The following is a 23,387-nucleotide window of genomic DNA, read 5'->3' as shown; positions in this document are numbered from 1 at the left end:
CTTCAGGAAACACAGGATGAAACAGCTGTACTTTGGCTAGATGAAATTCAGGAGGGGATTCATGGGGCTAACAAGGACACAGAGGAGTCTGAGAGATGTAAGTATTGTTGTACAATACTGCAATTAATCCCCATTATCAACCAAATGCTGGTTACTTAAGGAAAGGTTGGGAGCTAGAAATGTCATGTAAATGTGTCAAAGGAGATCAAAGGCATTTAGGTTCTTCTGGTGTAGCAATTCTTGTTTGAAGAGTGAATGTCACATTCTTCAAATATTAAATTTCTTATCTTTTGGGGGGATATGCTATTTTTCCGGCTTTGCGTATGACAGTGTTATCTCATGAGACAAATCTCTATCAAATTGTTGGTCATTTGCAACTAATCGTGTGTGACTGTGGGTGGATAGTTAGGTATGAGAAAGCTCACCATTTAAATGGTGTTTTCTGGTGCGCATTGTCTTTTGTTTGTGTGGCGTCCTTTTATTTTGGTTCTATTAAGTATTTCTAGACTACCTCGCATCTTTTCGAATACAGACAATAATAAACGTCAGTGACATCCACCTTTGCTCCTTAGCACAGTTTGCATGTGGACTGGCCCACCCATTGTTACATCCCAGTATTTGTAATGATGTCTTTTCTTTCTCTAGAATCAGTGAAGTAGTTACTGCTGTTTGCTTAACTTGCTGCTGTTGGGGTGCTTTTGCTGTTTTGTTTTCCTGGCAGAAGCTTTCTCTTTAACAAAACGTGACAGTTTTTAGAGTCGTCTTATAATATTCTAATGGCCTGTTGTCTGCATATGCTGTTTGTTTGCTGGGTACCGCGTGTTTCAGAGCGCTTGTTTTAATACCTTTTTTTCTTTTTTTAATATTACATTGTTCTTTCTGCATTTGATCTAAATCTCTTAGTTTTCCATTATATTTAACATTGGCACCTGTCTGCTTGTTTTGCTTTATACAGTATTAGTAATTTGGTTGTTTTCTCTCTTTACAATCGCCTTATATTTTTCTTGATTCTCTTTTTTTCATCCCTGGTGTGCTGATAAAATGTTTTATTTTCCACTTCCAAAACTTCTAATTTGATGTCAGACTGATACTTAAAGTTATCTAAAGATGAACAGTCAGTCCCTTCTGATTTTGAGTAGGCAATCGTACTGGAAACTGAAAAGTTTAATCTGAGCCTGGTACCTTCTGAAACAGGTTGTCTAAAGACACTGTGGAATCTGTCTTTGAGCTTTTGCAAACATGGTCAGACAAGGTCCTGAGGTTAGCCAAGGTTTGAGAGTGGGATTGGACTAGATTGCCCTCCAACATGAGTCCTTAGTATGTAGAGTTTCTGGCACAGTTGATTCCTCAAGTCCTTGCTCTGCTGGTGCAGAAATAAGCTTGCTTTTATGTTTGTGCCTTGTCCATTTGTATTCTTTATTTGTTGATGTTTAAAAAAAGAGAAGAATCACCAGGCTCACAAAAAGCTTTGTAAGGAAAGACAATGAGGTTGTTCAATTCCACGGCCTTGTTCAGTTGTCTTTAATGATGTGATTTGGTCAGTGAATTCCCCTGTCAACTGCCAAAAAAACCCAAAACAAAACCAAAAAAACCCGAAAATAAAATAAAAAAAGCAGGGGGTGTCAGGCAGAGCTTTACCTGTTCGTTTCACTGTGCCCAGCAGCACCACTGCAATTTTTTCACCATTTTCCCACCCACCAAGCACTTTGAGAAGGCAGCAGCTTGAATGTCATGCCAGGGAGCATTTGGTCAAAAGCAGGATTAAAGAATGTGCCCTTAAGCCTGAAGGAGATCTTCAAATACCCTTACCTACCTACCTATCTATGAACAGACTTTTTTTTGCAGCCTTACCTAGTGCTGAAAATGACTGTATTTCATGTTCATCATGTCAGTGCAATACCTGTGCAGATATGTCTGTATCTGACTTGCAGTTCTGAAGAAGCACCTCAATGATGCATTATGATTTTTCTGCTCCTCTGCCCCGTCTTTTCTCAATCAGGGTTTTGACTTGCTTACAAACTGCTCCCTGCTTTCTTCGCTAGGGATGGATAGTACTACTTGTTAAAAAGTCCCCTTTTGAGTTGTGACTGGTTCTGCCTTAACCAGATGTCAGAGTAGAGTTTAAAGCATTGTGTGTTGCTGAGAAATAGTGGTGGTTAATCAGCACTGTACCGGGACTCAGGTTACGTGCTGTCAGTTGCAGTACCACGTGTGGTTGGATGCTTCTTACTGAAGAGGCCTTTCTCTGTGCTACTGCAAGTTGCCTGATTGTATTTATATTTTGTATTTATATACAATTAAATGTTTCTGTATATACACACATCAACTGTAAGTATGTGTTCATATTGCCTTACTCTGTTTTGTTGTTCTGTGTTGCTATGCATCGCTGAGCCCCTGAATGCCAAGATAACCTGCTTCCTTGTGTTATCAAAGTCTCCTTAGGAATTCTGGCCATTAATGAAGCAGTAGGCCATGGTGATGTTAGCCAGACTCTCAGTGCCTTGCGTTCACTGGATGTTGGGCTATATGGAGTCACTCCAGAATGTGCTGAGACGTATCAGCGAGAGCTGTCAGAAGTCAAGAGAAGAAAAATGGTAACAGGTAAACCTCAAGTAGCTGTTAGTGAAATAATTTCAAGATTATTGCATGTGGAATCGGAACCAGAGGTAAAAAAGCCTCTGGGAAGAAGTCTTGTGTTACGGGTGGCAATTGTAGATGCTTTGTGAACTAAGGTTAAAAAAACCAAAAAAGGTGAATAGTAGAACATTCTCCACTTGTAGAACTGTGTTTAGGTAGTTCTCATATGAGGTCATTAGGGACTCTGAAACATTCCTTCTCTTGCATGGAGGAAAGAGTATCTGTGTATGTGGATTTCCTAATTGTAATGTTTGTATGCAGGAAAGATAAGACACTTGTCTCGTTTTGAGACTTAAACTGCAGTTTCTGCTCTTAGGGGGCAATGGCAGTGAATGGGTGAAACACTGGGTGAGAGGAGGCTATCATTATTATCATAACCTGCGGACCAAAGAGGGAGGATGGGATGAACCAGCAGAATTTGTGCAAAATGACACGCAGCTGTCACGGGAGGAGATACAGGTAGGGCAGATAACATACGCTTTTTTTCTGAAAAGTTGATGTCCGTACCATTCCCTTCCTTAATGCACTTCTAAGAGAGAATGCTTCAACACCATAGTCATCTTAAACTTAGCAACTCATTTATTTCACTGAGCATCATCAGATTGTGTGTGTTAAAACTCCTTGTCCCATTTCAGAAAAATTTGTCCTGTTGGTAAAAGGGTACAGGACCATGGTGTTGCTGCTCATTGAAAGTCAACTTTGAAGTTTCTCTTAAGCACAATACGGAAAGCTGATCAATTTCCATTGGGTCACCAATCTCCATTGGGTGACATGGTTTAGTGCGAGGTGTCCCTGCCCATGGCAGGGGAGTTGGAACTAGATGATCTTAAGGTCCTTTCCAACCCTATCTATTCTATGATTCTGTAACATAAATCCAGAGCACCATATCTGGAGTCACTGCGGCATACAACCGAGAGCAGTTGTGGCTGGCCAATGAGAACCTGATAACAAAACTTCAGGCTTGCTGCCGAGGATACCTTGTTCGCCAGGAATTCCACTCAAGAATGAACTTTTTGAAGAAGCAAGTCCCAGCAATCACTTGCATTCAGGTAGTGATATCCTTTAATTATGTTTGAAACTTGTTCTTGGCAATTGTTTTCTACACACAAGCTTATTGACGGTTTTTGTTCAATTCAAACAGTTAAAGCACACAATCGTTTTTGCCTCATTTTGCAAATTATCTGAAGGCATTTCCTTCTACCAAGGAGTTTTTGTATATTATTTACTTTTCAATGTAATACACAATCAACAGAGTCTTCTGAGGCAGAATTAGAGAGAAAAAAACCTTACTCGAGGAAGCTGTACCTATTATTTTATTATCAGATTCTGTGTTTTGGGCATAAGGCAACATGAAGTGTGTCCTATGTCTTTATGTAATAATACTGTGTGATAAGTTACTGCCATGATTCCTCATGAGTTGAAGAGAAACAACATGGTTTTCGGTATTCCTGAGTAAGATTATTCTTCTCTTCAAATTTGTCCAGGGATTTGGAGGATTGAGGACCTAAAAGACATGGTGGGAAAATTCAGCATGAGGTTGGGCGCATTTACAGGAGAAAAATGAAAAAATCTTTCTCTGGTGTTGTAAACGAAATGTGTGCAAGCGAAAGCCATGCTTTGCACCCTGTATCCCTTTATCGTTTGAGTAGTATATGTGTGTTTGTTTCTGCCTAAGGAGCATTTGCTCTGCATATATATTTGGGGGAAAAAACAACCAAACCACAACAAAACCCCCAAAACCACTCCTGGCTTATTAAATGTAGTCCAACCCCTTGCCTAATTTCTTTCGCAAGAATTGGTAGCAGTGAGTCTGTTCCCAAGCCTTATAATGATACATCACTCTTTTCACCAGCAGCAGCATCAAACTCATGATTCCCATGTACAACAGTCAGAAGCTGAGGAGCAAAAAGAAGCTCAGATTTGTAATTACTTCTCTTTAATTAGAAAAGTAAAGTCAGTGCACTGATTTTCTGTTTTCAGTCCCAGTGGCGTGGCTACAAGCAGAGGAGGGCATATCAAATCCGTTTGGATTACCTGCGAGCACAAAAGGACCAAGTAGTGAAGGTAGAGAAACCTTACCTGTCGACCTTTTTGGTAAACCGTTTGGGAAGTGGACTTTTGTAGGAAAGGTTTTTATCTGAGTGTCTTGGTTACCCTTCTACAGATTCAATCAATGACCAGGATGTATCAAGCCAGAAGACGTTACAGAGATCGTCTGCAGTATTTCAGAAACCATGTAGGAGGCTCTCTTGTTAAATTAATTCAGTACCTGACACTTGTACTATTTCCAGAATGAAGTCAAATGCTTTTTCTTTTCTTTTCAATCCTAGATAAATGATGTTATAAAAATTCAAGCCTTTATCCGAGCAAATAAAGCACGAGAAGACTACAAAACCCTCAGTGAGTATTGCCTAGAGGATAAAACTTACACGCCTCAAATCTCTATATGCAAGGGATGTTGCTAGTGTGATCTGTAGTATCAAGACAGTTTTGAAGAGTGATTGGGATGAAGTTCATAGGGCAGTATGGAGAGTAGGTGGTTCTGGAGGCTGATGGAAAACCTGATTCCAGCTGCTGCTTTTGCTGCTGAAAAATAGAACCATAGTTTTGGAGTTAACTTTGGCTGTGTGGACTACTCTAGGCTGATACTGACTTCATTCTTTACTGTTTGCTTCTCTTGTGATTTACTCAAAACAAATTCAAAATGTCAAAATCTGTTTAGACATGGTGGTGCTTATTTTACTCTGTCTGCTCCTTAGTGTGCTGTTTAAACATAGAAAGGCATATATTGCGTTCGACACTGTCCCACATGACATCCTTGTCTCTAAATTGGAGAGACATCAATTTGATAGATGGACCACTCGGTGGATAAGGAACTGGCTCGATGGCCGCATACAAAGAGTTGCGGTAAATGGCTCGATGTCCAGTTGGAAACCTGTAACGAGTGGTGTCCCTCAGGGATCGGTGTTGGGACCGGTCCTGTTCAACATCTTTGTCGGCGATGTGGACAGTGGGATTGAGTGTGCCCTCAGCAAGTTTGCTGACGACACCAAGCTGTGTGGTTCGGTTGATACGCTGGAGGGAAGGGATGCCATCCAGAGGGACCTTGACACGCTTGTGAGGTGGACCGATGCCAACCTCGTGAAGTTTAACCAAGCCAAGTGCAAGGTCCTACACCTGGGTCGGGGCAATCCCAGGCACTGCTACAGGTTGGGCGGAGAAGAGATTCAGAGCAGCCCTGCAGAGAAGGACTTGGGGGTGTTGGTTGATGAGAAGCTTAACATGAGCCGGCTTCAGTGTGCGCTTGCAGCCCAGAAAGCCAACCGTATCCTGGGCTGCATCAAAAGAAGCGTGACCAGCAGGTCGAAGGAGGTGATCCTGCCCCTCTACTCTGCTCTTGTGAGAGCTCACTTGGAGTACTGTGTGCAGTTCTGGTGTCCTCAACATAAAAAGGACATGGAGCTGTTGGAGCGAGTCCAGAGGAGGGCCACGAGGATGTGATAAGAGGGCTGGAGCACCTCCCGTATGAAGACAGGCTGAGAGAGTTGGGGCTGTTCAGCCTGGAGAAGAGAAGGCTGCGTGGAGACCTCATAGCAGCCTTCCAGTACCTGAAGGGGGCCTATAAGGATGCTGGGGAGGGACTCTTCCTTAGGGACTGTAGTGGTAGGACAAGGGGTAATGGCTTCAAAGTGAAACAGGGGAAGTTTAGATTAGATATAAGGAAGAAGTTCTTTACAGTGAGGGTGGTGAAGCACTGGAATGGGTTGCCCAGGGAGGTTGTGGATGCTCCATCCCTGGCGGTGTTCAAGGCCAGGTTGGACAGAGCCTTGGGTGACAGGGTTTAGTGCGAGGTGTCCCTGCCCATGGCAGGGGGGTTGGAGCTAGATGATCTTAAGGTCCTTTCCAACCCTTACTATTCTATGATTCTATATTTATTCCTGTTTCCTGCCCCCTGGTGTTTTCTTGTGTATTTTTAGTTAATGCTGAAAACCCACCTATGGCTGTGGTTCGGAAATTTGTCCACTTGCTTGATCAGAGCGACCAAGATTTTCAGGAGGAGCTTGAGCTAATGAAACTGCGTGAGGAAGTTGTAACCTTGATCCGATCCAATCAGCAACTGGAAAATGATCTCAATCTCATGGACATCAAAATTGGGCTGCTAGTGAAAAACAAAATTACACTGCAGGTAGGATATGTGCTGATGGGAGGCTGTCTACAGATTGAACTGAGCCCCATGGTAGATACAGCATGGAGAGCTCCTGGCCTTGGATGTAGTTGCTCAGGCCCAGTGGAAAAGATTGCCCCAAACTTGCAGATTTTACTCCCAGTACGTTTATTCCATTCTGCTAAATTAGTATGTATCCCTAGAAAGAAGACTGTAGGAGGAGAAGAAACAAGACCTGAAGCTAAAAAAGACAAACACACACCAGACTATCTTGACCTAATGAGTACAACAGATTGTGTGTCTGCAAGCTTTTGAGAACTCTGTTTTATTGCTCCTTTGTAGTTAATCAGGTGACATGGTGCAAGCTTGCAGCGAGGGGAGTGATTTTTAAGGCAGGGGACACAATTATGCCACTTGGTGTTTGTTGGTTAAAGGAGGCCCCCTCCATTACTTGGCTGATGTGATGAATTTCACAAAAAAACCCCCAAACTATTGCTGATATAGCACTGCCCTTTCTTCAAGCTGAAGTTCTGGTCAGCTTTTCATTTCACCCTGGGTAGCATGACGCTAGGCTCCTCCCAGTATAAAATCTCAACTTGTATAGTGAAATTAATCTTGAAAGGAGGCTGCAGCTTTGGGGCTGGTGCCTTAAGCAAAAAGTGCCATTGCTGTTGGAGTATGTAGAGGTAGTGAGCTAGCTGAGTATGAAATGGGTTTTTTAGGTTTTAAGCCAAGTTTAAAAGGGAAAACATTTTCAAGCATCTTCAGAATGCTTCCAGCTCTGATAGTCACTCTTGGCAGCAATAATAACCCTTCAGGGGTTTCAAATAAGTTCAAGAAGTCAAGGACAAAGCAGAACATGTACCTAGAGTCAGAGAAATTGCTGCTATAGTAAATTATGCTTCACTTGAATAGCCCCACACATAGCTTGACCCTACCTTTCCGTGTCCAAGACAAGTGTGTTCTCAGATACAGCTATTTTCCAGTGTTGCCTGTTAAAAAAATACTTAAGAGTGGAATCTGTCCCTATTCTTTCTTTCCAGGATGTTGTTTCTCATAGCAAAAAACTTACCAAGAAGAACAAGGAACAGCTCTCTGACATGATGATGTTGAATAAACAAAGAGGAGGTTTGAAAGCTTTAAGCAAAGAGAAGCGAGAAAAGCTGGAAGCTTATCAGCATCTGTTCTACTTACTTCAGGTAAGCAGCTTCAAATGCTGCTTGGTAACCTCTTGTCATAGCGGCTTATATGTCTTGGCACAGTCTTTGCTTACATACTATAGTTTTGAGCCACTCTAGTTCTCGGTGACACTGGCCTGTGTGGACACGCACACTAAGTAATTTTTCTTGTTGTTGTAGACTAACCCAACGTACTTGGCCAAGCTGATTTTTCAGATGCCTCAAAATAAATCCACAAAGTTCATGGATTCTGTCATCTTCACGCTGTATAACTATGCATCCAATCAAAGAGAGGAATATCTGTTGTTGCGGCTTTTCCAAACAGCATTGCAGGAAGAGATCAAGTACGTGGTAGCATACAGCACATTCTTGCTGTTGAATCAGTTTTGGCAATTTCTCAAATTGAGGCAGTTTTCACATTATATCTCATGCTAATATGCAGATAATGCTAACCTGTTCCTTCATTGTCCTCTTCCCATTTCATATCTGTTCTTAACATAGTCCGTAAAGGAAGAGTCGATTATGTCCATTGAGGATGAGGGCTTTTTACTTCAGTCAAGATTTCATTGCTCAATACAGCAGCTACTAAAATCCAGTCTAATCTAAATTCCCAGTGTCTTTTTATGCATACCTCCAGCAAACTGCAGACTTGTCCTTTACAAGCCAGGGAGAGAGCTTACACTAAGCTTTCTGGATTTCCAAAAGCTGATGAGGAGGCTGAAACTGAGAAGCTTTGTTGTTTGGCATTGTTCTGTTTATTGTCAGTGTTAGCACTCTGGCTATCCTCGGGCATGTTTCATATGATTGGTTGGGCCTTAGGAGTTCCATGTTCCTTACGATGCAGAGCTGCACAACTTGCTGTGAAGAAGAATGTGCAATAAATTTTTTGAGGAACTACTCTTTAAGCATTCTTTTGGAATGCTTTTTAAGCATGAAGATGGTATATGCCCTGAAACAGATAACTTTTAAAAGTTGTGGGTTTTTTTTTTTTTTTTTTTATAACAGACTTTTTTCCTCTTAATTTCAAGCTTGGAATACTAGTCCAAGAAAATGTAAGCACTTTGTTTGCTGCTGCTGTATTCCACCTAGTGGCATACTAGGAGTGGCTGTTGTTGTTGATTGCTTGTTTTCTTTTTTTTTAAATACTGGAAGAAACCTACTGTTTTTTTTTCTCTTCTCTAAATAAAACATGCTGTGTTTCATTTGTATTTTTGAACAGTGCATTCAATTAGAGCATACAGTTCCATTTGCATCAGTTGTCATCGCAATGACTACTGGCAAATGACACTGGAATTCCCAAACAAAGGTCCTAAGTTTCTTGCCTCATCTGTCTTGAGAAGCGTTCCAGTATTGTTCTTATACAGCGTTGTAATTTATTGCTGTATTGAGATTTTAGTACAAATCCATCATCTGTTTTGTGAGGGTGATGCTCTTTAACAGTTTGATTTAAGCCTAAGAATGTATCTAAAGCTGACAGAATTATGCATAACTCATATTTCATACAGACTCTTTCTTCTTCAGATCAAAAGTAGACCAAATACATGAAATTGTGACTGGGAATCCTACTGTTATTAAAATGGTGGTAAGCTTCAACCGTGGTGCCCGTGGTCAGAATGCCCTGAGGCAGATCCTGGCACCAGTTGTGAAGGAAATCATCGATGACAAATCGCTCAATATCAAAACTGATCCAGTGGATATTTACAAGTCTTGGGTTAACCAAATGGAGTCTCAAACTGGCGAAGCCAGGTATAAGAACTATTACTACTGTTTTTCTAAACAATGCAGCTTGGCTGCTTTGCACTGCTTGGTTAATCATTTCAAATCATCCTTGGCTTCACTGCTTGTATCTGTCCAACTGATACCGGCTTTTCCATCTCCTCAAAATGGCTTTCATCCTAGAGTTCTAAAGATCATGTTCTGGAGATGGTGCTGAGGGTATTGAAAGAGAATCTCGTTAGGAGATGGAAGAAGAAATGCTCTTTGGTGTTTATCTATGCTGACTTGATAGTTATCTATCAGATGCCCTCTAACCTAAAAGAAATTACGGTAAGAAAAGGTATTTGGGAATTGGTTCCGTGTCAGTCTCTGTTCATGTCACATATGTCCTGTGCAAACTTAGATACTGTTTGCAAGCCAACAAAACCTCTTCTGCTGGAGGAGAAGCATGACATTGCAGTTCTTTTAATCCTAATATCTTTCCAATTAATATCAGCCACTGGTGACAATTGGATTGTGCTGGATGTTTTTGTATCGTTCTGGTTTCTTTTTCTTCCAGTGCATATGATTTTCAAGAACTTGAGCTTTCTATTGTGTTCTGTTGTGATCATTTTAAGCATACTTAAAAAAAACAAACCCCAAACAAAACCAAACCAACCAACCAACCAAAATGAGTTTCCCTGTTCAAGGCAATTTGCAGTCATGTATCTTGCCATACACCTGGTTCAGAACTCTGGATATGTTAAAAATGCAGGCAAATATATGCATTCAGGACTTTCTCTTTGTATGAGATTTAAGACATGCTTTTATGAATTATCTGCTTCATCTGTCTATCTTCACTGGAACACTATGCAGTAATTTTAACTGATGAAGAATACGTAACTACTCATTTGGCACTGCTTCCTGCCAATAGCATTTTAAATTGGTTTTCATGGATATTGTTCTAGCTTCTAGCTTGTATCCAAGCTTTTATCATCTTATTGTTCAAATGTGTAGCTTGCTTTTTCACTAGTTTATTTGCAGCCTGAAGTACAGCTGCAGCCTGATGCACAACTTTGGCTCTTGTGCATGTGTGCATGCTGTAAAAAGTACAGTTTTGAGTTAGCTGGACCTCTTCTCTCAGTGATCTTTGCAAGGGAGAGTAGAAGTAAAAGCAGGAAGCCTTCAGCACTTCCAGTGGACTAGAAGGTTGACTGGAGGCAGTGCACAGCTCTTGGCAGCCAAGTGAATATAAGCTTGTTTCCACGTCGAGCTAGAAATTCTTGAAGTATGCTAGCCTGAGGAATACTTGCCTTCACATGTTTGACTTTTTCAAATAGCAAACTGCCGTACGATGTTACACCTGAACAAGCTCTAAATCATGAAGAGGTGAGGATGCGCCTGGATGCCTCAATCAGAAACATGAGGACAGTGACAGACAAGTTCCTGTCTGCCATTGTTATTTCAGTGGACAAAATCCCGTGAGTCTGATGTACCACAGTATTATCCCTGAGAGGTTAGTGGTGGGTTCATGCTTTTAGCAGTTTTATTTGACCTTTTCTTTGCCCTTTTCTTTCAAAGTTACGGAATGCGTTTCATTGCCAAAGTACTAAAAGACTCCCTGCATGAGAAGTTTCCTGATGCTGGCGAGGATGAGCTTCTGAAGGTGAGGCTCTGAACACCTTTGTGAGTAGTTGTCAGCCAAATTGGCTGTGGTGAGCATATTAGGTGTATGTTTGGAGAGGAGTGCATGTAAACCTATATAAAGTTTATCTGCAGCTAGAAAAAGTTTCACTTTGGGCTTCTGATTTTTAGCTTCATCTGAGACATAATACATTGTTCAGGAGGAGGTATCCTGTTGCTTCTTCTTTAACACCTTGGGCATTTGGTCCTTCAGGTTTCTAGGCCTGGGGTACTTTTGCTGCTAGAAAGTAAACCTTGGTTTTGCTGGTATGATCACAGCCAGCTGCTCCTTTCTTAAAGAGACAATGTCAAGTTAAAAAAGGCTGTATGCAAGATTCTCATATTCCAAATTCCCTTGTCTGTAATACTCTGGGATATTTTGACAGCAACATGTAGAGAGGTATTTGCCATGATGTCTAGTCAGTTTTGTATTTTGCATTCCATTAAGTTTGCAGAACTAAAAGGATCTCTAACTAATCTGCGATCCTAATATTAGGCACTCTCAGATGAGTATAGCTTTGGGGTTTTCATAGAAATTTCTTTGGTTATATGGCTTTCGGTAATTGTGAAGGCCTTTATATCAATGAATGCTTTGTTTGTTAATAAAACAAAGTTTGGATCTCAGAATACTTGGCAATGTCTCTTTAAACTTCTCTGCCTCTGCTTCATTGCAAAATAATTACCAATCTGAATGCTGTTTTCTTCTCTCTTCTAGTTCTGTGCTTTCCCATTCTGAGACATCGATTCTTTCTATGCAGGTGAATTAATTTTTTCCATCTGTAAATTTAGGTGGAAAGCTGCATTTTTTGTTAATCCTTGTGGAAACAATGTGTACCCGTCCACATGAAAGTCAAAGCTGCAGTTGTGTGCAATGACTACTTTAGATTTTGATTTTTTTTTTTTTAAATTTTTTTTGATTTTTTTTTTTTTTTTTTTTAAATCAATCAAAGCTGCCCATGTGGGTACCCATTTACTGCTGTTCTCCCCCAAAAGTTTGAAAGTTTTTAATAGTTTCTTGCACAGATATGTTTTCTTATTACTGGTAGTAAACAGCTTTGACCGTTGTGCCATGACATAGTCTGTGAGAGTAGAGCAGGGGCTTGCATGAAACAAAACATGACCTCAGTGAAAGCCATTATTAATTTCTGGGGCTACTCAGCAATGGCTAGATTTTCTCTCTCTGTTTTCAGCTATTTGTTCAGACCCCAATTTCTTCTGTGCATTTAAGTCGCGTGGCAAGCAGGCAAAGCAGAGATTCACTGACCAGGTCCTCTGCAAATGTCTGTGAACCACCAGAAAATACTCGAGCATGCAGTGTGAGAACTGTCTCTTTTCATCAGTATGTTGGGTTAATTCCTTTTTATTGCTGGAATTACTGTTGGCAAATATCAAATATAGATCAGAAGTATATTTGTGAGCATATGGATGATGTGACATCTTATTTTCGGTTCCTTGACGTTTATTGCTGCTCACATTTGACTAGGTAAATTGGATTTTGATGTCTTTTGTCTTCTGTACTTCTGATTTTCTTATCTGTGGATAGTATAGTTTCTGAGTTACTAACTGGAAATCTGTGCCTGAAAGTGTTGCTGGTTTATCAAAGAATTATTCTGAAAGAGAAAAGGACTTTAGAGAAGGAATGGAAAATAGTTTCCTTAGTTCAGCTCCTTGGTGTGCCGTGCTTCCTCACCATTTTTGTTCTGTCAGAGATGGCAGCCAATTCTGCACGCTTCTCTAAGAATCAGCTCTTGTTCTTGAACCAACTATTGTTCTGGTTCCTCTATCCCATGATTAATCTGCTCTCTGTAAGAATAACTCAGTTGTGTTTAATTCCCCGGATAGTTTCATGCTCATACGAGTAGTCCATAGGTAGGCTTGTAATATCTTGTGTCTATACATTATTTTTTTTTTTAATAAGTTGAAGTTTTAAGTCTTTACACATAGGATTTATACACAGGAGTATCTGCTGCTGTGTTGTCCTGCGACTAGTAGTGCTCAGTCTTCCCTCTTGGTGTTGACCATTTGACCATCCTGTTGAGTCTTAATGATGATTTTTTTTTTTTAAATTTTTTTTCTTTAATTTATTCATTTACTTATTTACTTTTACACTAGATTCTTTGGGATAGTGTGTGCTTGTACACAGCAGTGCAGCAGAACTTTTACCCTGGAAGGGGCTTCTGGCTTCCAAGAAAACAATTTATCAGAGTAGTTTAGATAAAATTCAGTTGGGTCCTATACCATTGTTTCTTGATGAGTTTTTCTTCTCTACTCAACTTTTCCCAGATCGTTGGCAACTTACTGTATTACCGCTACATGAATCCAGCCATTGTCGCACCAGATGCGTTTGACATCATCGATCTTTCAGCTGGAGGTCAGCTGACTACAGATCAGCGCAGAAACCTTGGTTCCATTGCGAAGATGTTGCAGCATGCTGCATCCAATAAGATGTTCATGGGAGATAATGCACACCTCAGCATTATTAATGAATACCTGTTGCAGTCATACCAGAAATTCAGGTAGAAGATCTTAGCTAATTAAGTTGAGAAGTTTGGCAGAGGGAAACATTGCAAGTAAAAAGGGATTATCATAAATTTTAAATAGAATAAATTCGATCTCTGTCAAATAAGTGGTCTGTTGAAAATTAAGAGATTGCACTCCCAACTGCCATAAGCATCAGTGACAATGGCAGTTAAAATGTGCCTGGAATTTATGAATGATACATTGTATGTTAGCGAGATTGAGAAGTCAAGTATTTTGACTTGGGAGTTTCCAGAATAAAGGTTGCTTTTTCACATGTTTATTGTGATACTTCAAATGTGGACATCTACACTGGACGTAGGTTCTTCTGTCCCATATGAACCCTGGCTTCTCTTGAAAACCCAGTGGTTCTGAGGAATGAAGCAATTGGGCATTTAGATGTTCATATAGCCAAAGTGAGCTTTTGTTCAAGAATTGTCATCATATGCCTCATGTTTTAGAAGAAAAGTAGAGATTGCTGGGAGCAAGGGGGGTTACTGCAGTGGAGGCAGGAGGATGTGTGAACAAGATCACCGGAGCCATAGACCAGTTCTGTGAATGCTGAAAATGAGCCAGTGTCAACATGGCCAGTATCAGTAATTTAATTTACTAGGTTATTTCTGATGTGTTAAACTAGAGCTGACAAACTGTAGTATGCGGTAATGTGCCATAGTTTAAAAAAAGAGAAGCTACACTTCGGATTGTCATAGGGAGTTAATGCTCTTGATAAATCACATGACACTCAGGCTCATACTGATTCTTCTTTTCTCCTTTTTTCTGAAGACGTTTTTTTCAGGCTGCTTGTGAGGTTCCTGAATTGCAGGATAAATTTAATATTGATGAATATTCTGACTTGGTGACTCTCACTAAACCAGTTATTTATATTTCTATTGGTGAAATCATCAATACGCACACTGTAAGTATACAGTTAGTCCTTATGTAAGTGGTCATAGTTGCTCCTCTTAAGCAGTGCTTGCAAAGAAAATGCTGCTTCTGGCTGAAACGCAAAGTTACCAAATACAAGGCAAAAAGTTATCTTTCAAGCATAGTGTGCAAAAGCTTGTTGGCTTATAGAATTAAGTAATTTGCTTGTGGCTTCTCTAAGTTTCTTTTGAAAGTATTTGAGTATGTGATAATGGTATAGCTTTGAATGTTGATATTGCTGCTTTGGAGTTCAGTGAAATAAGATCTTTTCTAAAAGATACCAGCTCAAAGTAATGTTATTTTACTGTGTAGAAAAAGATGTACAATTAACAGCGTAAATGTTCTTTTATGTTCATTTAGTTGCTCTTAGACCATCAAGATGCAATTGCTCCTGAGCACAATGATCCAATTCACGAGCTGCTGGATGATCTCGGAGAGGTTCCTACAATTGAGTCCTTAATAGGTGGTCTAGTTTATTGTACTTCAGAATATGTAATATTACCTTAAATGATTTGAGGTGCAATAAAGAAACTACGTAAGGGATCATCACAGGTCATTGGGAGGATGCGCTCTAAAAAGCAGCAGTAGATTTGTTCTAGTGTATTCCCTCTGACTGCAGAATTTGTTACCCTCAAAAAACATGGGGTATTTCTCCCCACCCCGCTCACCTCACCCCACTCCAGACTTTTCTAGAAGATGCATGGATATTTTTACATGTTTTCTTCATTCCAGTATGCTGGAGCCATTTCTGCTTGTGTGTGGGTCCCAGCTTGTTTGTAAAGATCTGTCCTTCGTTGTGGAGATCCATATGCATTCTTTTGGAGTGTGGTAATAAGTGTATTAAATGATGTGTGTCCCTATAGGGATCTTTGGCATATGGACAAATACCTTTTTTCCCCTCCTTTAAAGTTTGTTTTTCTATACATTAAGAATTTTATCCTCTTGTAGCTGGGGGAGGAAGGAACTGACTTCACTAATCTCTGAAAGTTTTCTAAAAACCTGAGCCACTGTTCACTACTTCAGGTTTTAGCAAACACTGGAAAATTGCACAAGCCTTTATCCTTTCTTGGTTTCTATGTTGCAGGTATTTGAAGTGTGGAATCTGGGGGGTGGGGGAGTAGGGGGGTAAGTGTTTTTTAAGAGGATGCTTTGACGGAAAAATACTTATCTTGAGGTTGCTTGATGAGAAAGATTGGAACCTTTTAAAGGAATGATTGCTAGTATGCTTTCTTCAAAGTACTGGCAAAGAACAGAAGAAGTGTTACCTGAGCAAACCTAGACCTTGAGTTTAACCAGTACTTACCCCCATTCCCCAATTCATTTCTACTGTATGTATTGTATTGATGTGGTTAATACATCAGAGTTCAATCTTCTGCAGCCCTTTAAAAAAGGGGGCAGGAGGGGAAGCATCCTAACAGCTGTTCTGATGAAAGTTCAGAACAATTAGGACAAGAAAATTTCCTTTTGACAGGATAGCTTACTTTGTTTAATAGAAGATGACAAGCTTGGTTGCCAACAAAGGCTTCGCTCTTACCTTGGAAAATTCATTCTAATGAGGACATGGTCATAGAGGCGTGGTCATGTTTTTATTTATAAAGTGTTTTTGACAGGTCAGCTACTCTTTTCAGTAGAGAGTGAGATGCTGAGATACAGTGTGGAATACACAAATGTCTGTAAGGCATACAAGCTAGTGATTTCGTGGTGCCTTTCTGGCCAGTGTATTCTCTCAGGTTTGTTAAGAAAAAGTTTGTAACATACTGAAGATGACGATTTTAAAAGTTGGTGTTGCCTTTTAAAGTGTCCTTTTGAAAGTAGGAAACGGTGTAGTTTTCCTGTGATCCGTTATGATGGGAAAAATTACAAATCTCTCTCCTAGTCAATGATGTAAAAAATCCGATTTAAACTATAAACTCTTTCTGCTTGGCAGGGGAAGGGTCTGGCAACGTTAATGACCCCAACAGGGAAATGCTAGCAAAGACTGAGGTTTCTCTTACACTCACTAATAAATTTGATGTTCCTGGTGATGAGAATGCAGAGATGGATGTGAGGACTATTCTGTTAAAGTAAGTAAGGGGTAACTGTCTGGTTTCTCAAGAGAACGAGGAACCTGAATTTTCACAGTTAATCTGCATGTGAAAATAAGCAAGTGTAATTTAAACAAATGTGGGAATGCTACTCCCAAGTACACTGAGCTTTCAATGCTGTGACTGTCAAATTTGTTCCTGTTAGTTCTTCATCACTGTTGAATTTGTCATTCTTTAAAAGTCTATTTTGGATGGTTCTGAAGCGGAAAACTTCCTAGATGTGAGAGAGTGACGGCAGCAGTTGGATTTGCCTGATTGTGAATAATTTGTAAAGACCATCTTAAATAATTCATATTGATCTTCACAGTGGAGTTTTAACTCTGAGGTCTATTAATGTAAAACTTAGATGATTCAGTCTTTGTGTTGCCTATATAATGCCCTGTGCAATGTTTTCAATAGAATACAAGCGATATATGGAAATCTTAGGGGTAAGTTAATGTCTAGTATATGTGAATAACACTCTGCTGCCAAGTTTGCTAGCTCCTGCAGTATTAGTTTCTTTATGCTGTTGCTGCTCTCCTCTTGGTTTCTGATGTGGTCCCGTTCTCTCTGCACTTGCTGTCCTTCAAACCCGACTCTTAATAGACAAAAATAATATTTTTGAAAATAGGTGTGTTATTAGACTAATACCTATCAGCCCTGACAGAACCCAGTCTGAGCAAGGACATTAAGGGCAACAGGAAAACTTCTGTAGGTACACTGGGGATAAAAGGAAGATGAGGGAAAATGTGAGCACCCTCCGTAAGGAAATGGGAGACCTGGTTACCCGGGACATGGAGAAGGCCAAGGCACTTGTTGCCTTGGTCTTCACCAGCAAAAGCTCCGGCCGCTGCCCAAGTCGCAGAAGGCATGGCAAGGACTGGGAGAATGAAGAACTGCTGGCAGTAGGAGAAGATCAGGTTTGAGACCATCTGAGGAACCTGAAGGTGCTCAAGTCCCTGGGACCTGATGAGATGCATCCGCGGGTCCTGGGGGAGGATAAAGTTGCCAAGCCATTGTCCACCATATGTGAGAAGTCGTGGCTGTCTGAAGTTCCTGCTGACTGGAAAAGGGGACATATAACCCCCACTTTTCAAAAGAGAAACAAGGAAGACCCAGGGAACTACAGGCCGGTCAGTCTCACCTCAGTGCCTGGCAAGATCATGGAGCAGATCCTCCTGGAAACTGTGCTAAGGCACATGGACAATAAGGGGGGTGATTAGCAACAGCCATCATGGCTTCACGAAGGGCAAATTGTGCCTGACAAATTTGGTGGCCTTCTACAGTGGGGCCACAGCATTGTAAGGATGGATAAGGGAAGAGCGACTGCGTCATCTGCCTGGACTTGTGCAAGGCATTTGACACTGTCTCACATGGCATCCTTGTCTCTAAACTGGAGAGGCATGGATTTGATGGATGGACCTGCTTTACGTTTCACCTTGGAATTGCTGCTTCTGTGGTCCACATGGCAGTACTTGGGCTGCCTTGGAATATATGGGGTAACATCCTTGTTGTTTGACAGGGCACTGGGGAGCAAATCCTTTGTACTACATAGATGAACCTTTTAGAGAACCTCTTTCTGATAAAACTGTCAAAGTAAAGTGCTTCTCGGGGATCTGGTCTGGTCTAGCCTATGACACCTAGGTGTGCATCCAGTGATAATCTCACTTTAGGTAAATTGGTAACGTTGGCATTGTTGCAGAACAGAACAGTATTGAAAGTCTTTTAGTTTAAAGGTTTTTCTCCTGTTCTCCTTGATTTCTTTGCAGCACAAAACGTTTAATTGTTGATGTAATCCGCTTCCAACCGGGGGAGACGCTGACTGAAATCTTGGGAACTCCAGCTACCTCAGAGCAAGTATGAAGTTGTTTATCTGCATCCTTTTTGGATTAGGAGATTGTCATCTATCCAGATATACATGGTTGTTAGGAATCTGCATTTATGTATGGCAGTGAAGCTGTCTCCACTGATGTGAAGCGGAGTGTAGCAATAATAAGGAGGGAATACAATGGACATAAATTGTATGTGTGAACCTTACCTCACTGGTAGTTGCTAGAAACTGTTTATCTAGACAACTGTTTTAAATGGCAGGTAGGCTTCTGGTGCTTCCTGTACATGGAATGTGCTCGTCAAACATGGATTCACTGGAGTCATTACGGGAATGACCAAGCAAAATTCTTGCTATATATTGTGCCAGAGGTCAGAAAATCTGTTTCTGGTTCTTTGTCACCTTAAAATTGATCTGCTTATGAACTTGTCATTTTTTTGCTTTCTTTTTCTAGGAAGCGGAGCATCAGAGAGCTATGCAGAAACGGGCCATTCGTGAAGCTAAAACTCCTGATAAGATGAAAAAATCTGTGTCCGTGAAGGAAGATGGCAACTTGAATCTTCAAGGAAAGAAAGATAAAATTAAGACAGGCCTGAAGAAATTGACAGAACAGGGGACAGTGAATGCTAAAAATAAATACCAGCAACTAATCAATGACATTGCAAAGGTATGTCCATTTGTGGTTTCCTAGTGGTCACAGTGGAGTTTTCTCAGTTTGCAGTGTTGTGAAACTGGCATTGAGTTTTCAGGAGGAGTAAGTTTTGTAGTATTAATTTACAGACATGAAGCCTCTACCTTTTGCCACAGTGTTCCCACTTCTTGGCATTTGGAATTCCTTTATATTTATAGGACGTTTGAGTTTTCTCAACTGATTGTGTTGCCAGCATCTCAGGCACCTTAAGAAAAAGCTTCCTAGCTTGGAGGGGAAGTCCTGATGTGTGACCTTTTTTTATTGTTCCTTTCAACTAATTTAGACAGCGTCTCTGCATACTTCTTCGCACAAGGAAGTTTTGCCTAAAAAGATACTCTTTAACTGTCACCATAGCAGCATACAACAGTATTAGATCACTTTTGCGAGGTTTTTGTCAGATCTCTCTTTTATCTTTTAGGTATTTAAATAAAAGTAACAGTGTATTTTATATCACGTTTACCAAAAAATTATTTGGGAAATGTTATGTATGTAAAGTGAATAAATAATCACCTTTACGGATCCAATTAGAATTAATTGTACCGTCATTAACTTTCTATTTTCATTTTTTTGATACATGCTGACTTCAACGCATGATATTTTTGTTCCAGCATTAACGTAACGTACATCTACAGGTGGCTGACTAATAAAGAAAGATAAGAAAGTCTGTGCACTTCTATGGTTTTAGTGCTTGATTTGTGAGATACTTTTCCTACCCAGAGATGGCAAAAATTGCTTCCTTCCTTTAGATCACGTACTATCGGTGCCCACTCTAGTCATTGCAACTAAGATAGTATTGGGGTTTGAGAAAGCAACAAAAGGTTCAAATGAACTGCTGTGTATACTTGATTAGTTCCAAAATAGTCAACACAGAGAAGAAGTGGTGACACTTAAACTGGGGCAAATGCAACTGAGAGCTCCAGTTTGTAGCATGAAGCAAGACTAAGCAAAATCAAATGGTGTGTTTCAGATACTCTGTGTTCTGGGCTTGAGCAACTGGAGAGCTCAAATGAGTATTAATTCTCTGCTTGTCTTTCTCTGTGGTGTAGGATATCCGAAATCAGCGTAGATACCGTCAGAGAAGAAAGGCGGAGCTGGTGAAGCTGCAGCAGACATACAGTGCCTTGAACTCCAAAGCTACTTTTTATGGGGAACAAGTGGATTATTACAAAAGCTACATCAAAACCTGCTTGGATAACCTGGCGAGCAAGGGCAAGTAAGTGTCTTGGAAACCATGCTGTTGTTCCAGAAGTGCTTTCTGCAGAAAGCACTTGTAGGTTGTTGCTAGGAAGAATTATAATGCTGTCTGCTTACAGGACCTTGGCCAAGCTCTTTACTGCAGCGATAGTTATAGGTAAAGGGTCTCGGCCGTCCTGGGCAAATACAGGTGGAGGGCATTGCCTGAATGGGGTCAGAAGGACATACTTGAAAGCATTTTGATCCCTCTGGGAGAGGGAATTCTAGAGTTTCCAGAGGGAATGAAGCAGGTTGTTCAGATGATGCACGTGCTGTTCAGTCAGTCTGTCCTGTCATCCTTTCTAGGAACAGAGAATGAAAATAACAGTTACCTACAAGGAAATCACTGGTAACCAATTGTCCTCTTTTTATCCCAAAAAGGTGGGGGGAGGAGGTGAGGGGGAAGTACAGGTGCAGAAGGGCAGAAGCATCTTCCTCCTCAGGGAGATCTGGGAAGAGCAGCTGCCAGTGAAAACTAAGGCAAGAAAGCTGTAGAGTAATCTCAGCCTTCTCCATGTCAGTTGTCACCAAATCCCCTTTTGCCTAATAACAGGTGGTACTGCTTTCTGTGAAGTACCATGTGTTATGTTGTATGTTATGTTATGTTATGAAGTACCAGGTTATGTTTTGGCGGGGGGAGGGGTGTTGGTGTTTTTATCAGCTGTATTCGTCACCATTGATCAGCTATACTGATTCTATCCCCTCATGCAAATAGGATTAAATGTTTGCAGTCTAAAATCTCTTTACTTGTTTGACTGATAATCTTGGGGTTTTTGTTTTGGTTTGTTTTTTCCAGAGTTTCTAAGAAACCTCGGGAGATGAAAGGCAAAAACAGTAAAAAGATTTCTCTAAAATATACAGCAGCTCGACTTCATGAGAAGGGAGTACTTTTAGAGATTGAGGACCTGCAAGGTAACCAGTGAGTATCTTTTTAAAACTCTTTAAAGCTGAGTAGGCTTCTCAGAGGAAAATGGGTACATTGAATTCTTTTCTCTTTGAACTGGTTTAGGTGCTGGCCATTGAGAACAGAAGCTGTGAGATTTGTTTGAAATTGTGACAGATTGCCTTGTGGTTTTGTTCTTGGAATTTAGCATTGTTGTAGACTTAGTTATTAAAGCTGAAGAAATTGCTTTTAGCAATCGAGGCTGGCACCCCTCAGGCCAAAGACCCCTTGCTCAATGATTGCTTTATTGCTTCCCAGTTCTCCTTACCACCACCCTCCTTTTTTGCTTTGTTTTTTGTTTTGTTTTTTCCCCTTTAGTGGTGGAAATGAAGCAGGGCTTTGGTTGAGAAGTATGATGGGATTTAAATGTGACATCTTCTTCCCACCTGCCACTTTCCTGCCATACCCCAGTCATAAAAGGGCACCTCCTTGGGTGAATTGCTACTATGGTTAATAGCTCTCACTGTTGAAAAATCATCTTGATGATAGCTTTAGTTTGTCCAGCTATAGCTTGCTAGCCTTGAGAACTAGGTGTATCTTCTGTGGAATATAGAGAAGTTGCCTGTTACTAGAATTTTTTTTTCAGTGTTGGATCATATTTTGTACTTTGTGCACTAAACGAGGCATGGATGTGCAGTGCTGAAGTAGGCTGTTTAGACTGCATGGGCTAAATTATGTATTTCCCACTGTGCTTGTGTGAATGTGTGATCCACTGGACATAGAATCTGGAAGGCTTCCATTCATTGTTATGTTGAGTTTGGTCAGCTTTTAGAGTCTCATTCCCAATGGGAATATAGAATGTAAGAATATAATTCTTAGAAATCTATTTTCAGTTTCCATCTCGTATGTTCTCTCCCTGTTTCAGTAGGAAGTACGTGTTCAGTAATGAACTGTGGTTTTTAATTTCTCAAATTTCATAGGTTTAAAAATGTGATATTTGAAATCAGTCCAACAGAAGAAGTAGGAGATTTTGAGATAAAAGCAAAATTCATGGGGGTACAGATGGAAACCTTTATGTTACATTATCAGGTAAGAACTGTCCTATTTAATAGTGGCATATAAGCTTTGCTTGCCAGGCTCTTCATCAAAATAAAAATCACATGTTTTCTGCCTGAACAGTCTGAAAAATGCTCTCAAAACCAACTCATGTTGCAGGTGAAACAGATGCAACACAGATGTGGTGTGGGATTCAGACTACTCTTGTTTCTTTACTAATGAAAGCCTGATGTCAGTCTGTGCTACTAGTTACATTTGCACACACAAAACAAAGACATGAGTTTTCAACAACTTTCTGCTACAGCAGAGAGATCAGCTGGGCCTGGGTGCGGTGGCTTCAGCCACATCATGTGTTGGTATTCCTGCCACACTACACTGAACAGTTTCTTCAACTGTGCAGTTCTTGGGAGTCCTCAACCTTTACTTAGGCCAGGCTACCAGAGCAGGCACTGACTGACCTTCTCCCAAATGGTTCCCTGATCCTCTCCCATGTCATCACTGTTATGCCTGGTGTCTCTGTTCTCCTAGTCTACTTTTGTCTTGCCTACCTCCTACCCAACTTAGGCATTGTTGGATTTGTAAATTGTGGATGCCTCAGACGTCTTGAAACAGGTTATGTGCAGGAGCACCTTGAATTGTGATAAGTCTGTGCCACCTAACTGGCTGCTGTGAGGGACAGTTGCCTCGCACATGCCATTTGTGTGCTCTGAGGACACCCCTAGTTCATTCTGGTCCTATCTGGTCATGAATTTCTTGGTTCATGGGGCTACCCAAGGTCACTTGCTCTTTGGGCACAGGAGTTGCTATACCACTATGCCTTTTTAGCACCACTTT

At 40.7% G+C, this 23,387-nt stretch overlaps 1 protein-coding gene across 5 annotated transcripts in view; it reads left to right on the top strand.

Annotated features, from left to right (window-relative positions):
• The window catches only part of IQGAP1 (IQ motif containing GTPase activating protein 1), a 69,212-nt gene that overhangs the window by 43,193 nt on the left and 2,632 nt on the right, over window positions 1-23,387 (top strand). For 4 of the 5 annotated variants that reach the window (XM_030497813.1, XM_030497810.1, XM_030497814.1 and 1 more), the window contains 22 exons: window positions 7-97; window positions 2,434-2,601; window positions 2,954-3,096; window positions 3,516-3,686; window positions 4,618-4,701; window positions 4,802-4,873; window positions 4,968-5,037; window positions 6,615-6,823; window positions 7,846-8,001; window positions 8,161-8,324; window positions 9,502-9,726; window positions 11,016-11,156; window positions 11,257-11,341; window positions 13,642-13,874; window positions 14,659-14,791; window positions 15,160-15,262; window positions 16,727-16,862; window positions 18,632-18,719; window positions 19,145-19,357; window positions 20,428-20,594; window positions 21,411-21,533; window positions 22,478-22,586. In XM_030497813.1, coding sequence (XP_030353673.1) covers window positions 7-97; window positions 2,434-2,601; window positions 2,954-3,096; window positions 3,516-3,686; window positions 4,618-4,701; window positions 4,802-4,873; window positions 4,968-5,037; window positions 6,615-6,823; window positions 7,846-8,001; window positions 8,161-8,324; window positions 9,502-9,726; window positions 11,016-11,156; window positions 11,257-11,341; window positions 13,642-13,874; window positions 14,659-14,791; window positions 15,160-15,262; window positions 16,727-16,862; window positions 18,632-18,719; window positions 19,145-19,357; window positions 20,428-20,594; window positions 21,411-21,533; window positions 22,478-22,586 — 3,084 coding nt within the window. The remainder of the gene's footprint in view (window positions 1-6; window positions 98-2,433; window positions 2,602-2,953; window positions 3,097-3,515; window positions 3,687-4,617; window positions 4,702-4,801; window positions 4,874-4,967; window positions 5,038-6,614; window positions 6,824-7,845; window positions 8,002-8,160; window positions 8,325-9,501; window positions 9,727-11,015; window positions 11,157-11,256; window positions 11,342-13,641; window positions 13,875-14,658; window positions 14,792-15,159; window positions 15,263-16,726; window positions 16,863-18,631; window positions 18,720-19,144; window positions 19,358-20,427; window positions 20,595-21,410; window positions 21,534-22,477; window positions 22,587-23,387) is intronic. The other variant, XR_003993203.1, reaches the window with a different exon arrangement.

The sequence above is a fragment of the Strigops habroptila genome, chromosome 9 (genome assembly GCF_004027225.2).
Source record: "Strigops habroptila isolate Jane chromosome 9, bStrHab1.2.pri, whole genome shotgun sequence".
NCBI lineage: Eukaryota > Metazoa > Chordata > Aves > Psittaciformes > Psittacidae > Strigops > Strigops habroptila.
The sequence above is the reverse complement of the archived record's forward strand: the minus strand, read 5'-3'. Positions and strand labels throughout refer to the sequence as shown.